This window comes from Malurus melanocephalus, unplaced genomic scaffold, assembly GCF_030028575.1.
Source record: "Malurus melanocephalus ecotype Western Australia unplaced genomic scaffold, MMel_1.1 scaffold_1422, whole genome shotgun sequence".
NCBI classification, from domain to species: domain Eukaryota; kingdom Metazoa; phylum Chordata; class Aves; order Passeriformes; family Maluridae; genus Malurus; species Malurus melanocephalus.
Window position 1 is genome coordinate 13,459 of NW_026624654.1, and position 2,907 is coordinate 16,365.

The following is a 2,907-nucleotide window of genomic DNA, read 5'->3' on the forward strand; positions in this document are numbered from 1 at the left end:
TATTTTCTATATTTTCTATATTTTCTATATTTTCTATGTTTTCTATGTTTTCTATATTTTCTATATTTTCTATATTTTCTATATTTCCTGTATTTTCTATATTTTCATGTCTCTGTAACCCTGTGATTCTCTGTTTTCTCTATTTTCTCTATTTTCTCTATTTTCTCTATTTTCTCTATTTTCTCTATTTTCTCTATTTTTCATATCTCTGTAACCCTACGATTATATATTTTTTATATTTTCTGTATTTTCTACATTTTCTAAATTTCCTACATTTCCTATATTTTCTATATTTTCTATATTTTCTATATTTTCTATGTTTTCTATATTTTCTATATTTTCTATGTTTTTCATGTCTCTGTAACCCCGTGATTCTCTATTTTCTCTGTTTTCTATATTGTCTCTATTTCCTATATTTTCTCTATTTCCATGTCTCTTTAACTCTGTGATTCTATATTTTTTATATTTCCTATATTTTCTCTATTTGTTTTCTCTAAGTGTGAGCCATGGTCCATTTTGGGAAAATTTCAATAAAAAGTGAAAAACCCGTGAGCCACCGTCCATTTTGGGTGCAGCCCCTGAGTGGGCTGGAACTGCCCTCAATGCACCTGAAGGCCCCTCAATAAACAGAACTGCTTTGGATTCTCTGAATTTTGTCTGAAAAGCTCAGTTTTAGGCAAGCCCGGTCAGGCGCCACCCCGATCGCCCGGTGCTCACTTGCTGAAGTCGAAGAGCAGCTTCTCGAAGATGAGGATGGGGCCGGTGCTGCTGAGGATGATGAGGGGCTGCCCCGCGAAGAGGCAGAACATGGAGCCGGCCATGGCCGTGCCCAGGAAGCTTTCCATGACGCCCTGGGGAATGAGTGGGGCAGCGTTATGGGGTTGCTGTGCCATGGCATGGATCCCACAGATCCCAGAGATCACATAGATCACATAGATCCCGCAGTTCCCAGAGATCCCACAGATCCCACAGACAGCGAAGATCCCATGGATACCAGAGATCCCACGAATCCCAGAGATCCCATGCACCCCACAGATCCCACAGTTCCCACAGCTCCCACAGACCCCACAGATACAACAGATCCCACAGATCCCAGAGATCCCATGCACCCCACAGATCCCACAGTTCCCACAGCTCCCACAGACCCCACAGATACAACAGATCCCACAGATCCCAGAGATCCCACATTTCCCACAGACCCCACAGATGRACACGGGGATGAAGGGCCTCGGCCTCATGGCAGGTTTGGGACCGTGTCCCTCTGCCCTCTGTCCCGTGTCCCTGTGCCCCTGGGGCTGCCATTGGGGGGGTTGTCCTTGTCCCACCCTGCAGGGAGTCCAGGGCTGCCCGTCCCATCTGGCAGTGAACTTCCAACCCCAAAAGCTTGGCATGGTGCAAGTGGGGTAAAACCCAACCCATCCTTTGCCATCCTTTTCCATCCCTTTTTATCCTTTTTATCCTTTCCCATCCCATGGATCCCATGGATCTCATGGATCCCATCCCATCCCATCCCATCCCATCCCATGGATCCCATCCCATGGATCCCATCCCATCCCACAGATCCCACCCCACCCCTGCTGTCCCCACACCGCTGACCCCCTGGCCGTACCTGGTAGTTGTCGGTGGCGTCTCCCAGCAGGCCGCCGAAGGTGATGGCGTTGGTGATGCAGCCCAGGTAGATGAAGAGGATGGCGGAGATGCTCTGGATATGGAAACCTTCGTAGAAGTCRCTCGGGAACCAGGGCAGCTTCCTCTTGATATCCAGGTAGAGGCCACCGCAAAACCTGCRGGGACAGCAGTGAGGAGCTRGGGACTCCCACCAGAACAGAATCAGGGAATCCAGAGAAATTTGGGATGGGAGAGACCTCAGGGCCCATCCAGGGCCACCCCACCATGGCAGTGACACCCCCCTGTCCCAGGGTGCTCCAGCCTGGCCTCGGACACTGCCAGGGATCCAGGGGCAGCCACAGCTGCTCTGGGAATTCCATCCCAGCCAGGAAGTCCCTCCCAAAATCCCATTTCAATCCCCCTTTCCCAGTGTGACCCCATTCCCTGTGTCCTGTCCCTCCATCCCTTGTCCCCAGTCCCTCTCCAGCTCTCCTGGAGCCCCTCCAGGCCCTGCCAGGGGCTCTGAGCTCTCCCTGGAGTGTCCATTGGACATTCCCAGCTTTCCCAGCCCAGCTCCAGAGGGGCTGGACAATCCCAAAATCCCAGAATGGTTTGGGTTGGGAGGTGCCCTAAAGACCCCTCAATGCCACCCCAGGGACCCCTCCCCTGTCCCAGGGTGCTCCAGCCTGGCCTTGGATACTCCCAGGGATGTCACAGCCTCCCTGGCCAGTTGGGAGACACATAAATATTTATACACTGATATAATATAATATCATGTAAATCCGTATCTTATAAATGTTCATAAATAACTGTTTATAAATAATGAACTATTTATAAATTATTATGTATAATATTTATATGAATGCATATATGATATTTATATTTCTACGTATTTATTTCTATATTCCTGTGTTTCTATATTGCTACATTTCTGTGTTTATTTCTATATTTCTATATTTCTATATATATTTCTATGTTTCTATATTTCTACATTTCTATATTGCTATATTTCTGTATTTTTCTGCACAAAATCCCGTTCCCACCCGGATTTGACTTTTTCTTTGCCCCAGGATGTGCCCGCAGGTGACGCTGATGGACGCAGCCCCCTCGGGAGGTTTTTGGGGCGTGCTCCTCGCTCACCTGCCGGTCCAGGCCAGCTCCTCGCCGATCTCGTGCACCTCGGGCATCTCTCCATCCTCACTGCCACCGCCGCCGCCCCCGGCGCCCGCCCCGCCGGCCGTGCCGTTCATCTGCCCCACCTCGTTCAGCGAGAACACGGATTTCCTGCGGGAACGGCCA

At 49.3% G+C, this 2,907-nt stretch overlaps 1 protein-coding gene across 1 annotated transcript in view; it reads right to left on the reverse strand.

Moving 5' to 3' along the window:
• Nucleotides 1-2,907, reverse strand: part of LOC130586953 (electrogenic sodium bicarbonate cotransporter 4-like) — a gene marked incomplete at its 3' end in the record, with an annotated part of 33,294 nt that overhangs the window by 13,444 nt on the left and 16,943 nt on the right. The window contains exons 9-11 of the mRNA XM_057387889.1: nt 2,749-2,892; nt 1,610-1,784; nt 718-851 (exon numbers count right to left, since the gene is read on the reverse strand). Of these exons, the coding sequence (XP_057243872.1) occupies nt 718-851; nt 1,610-1,784; nt 2,749-2,892 (453 nt within the window). The remainder of the gene's footprint in view (nt 1-717; nt 852-1,609; nt 1,785-2,748; nt 2,893-2,907) is intronic.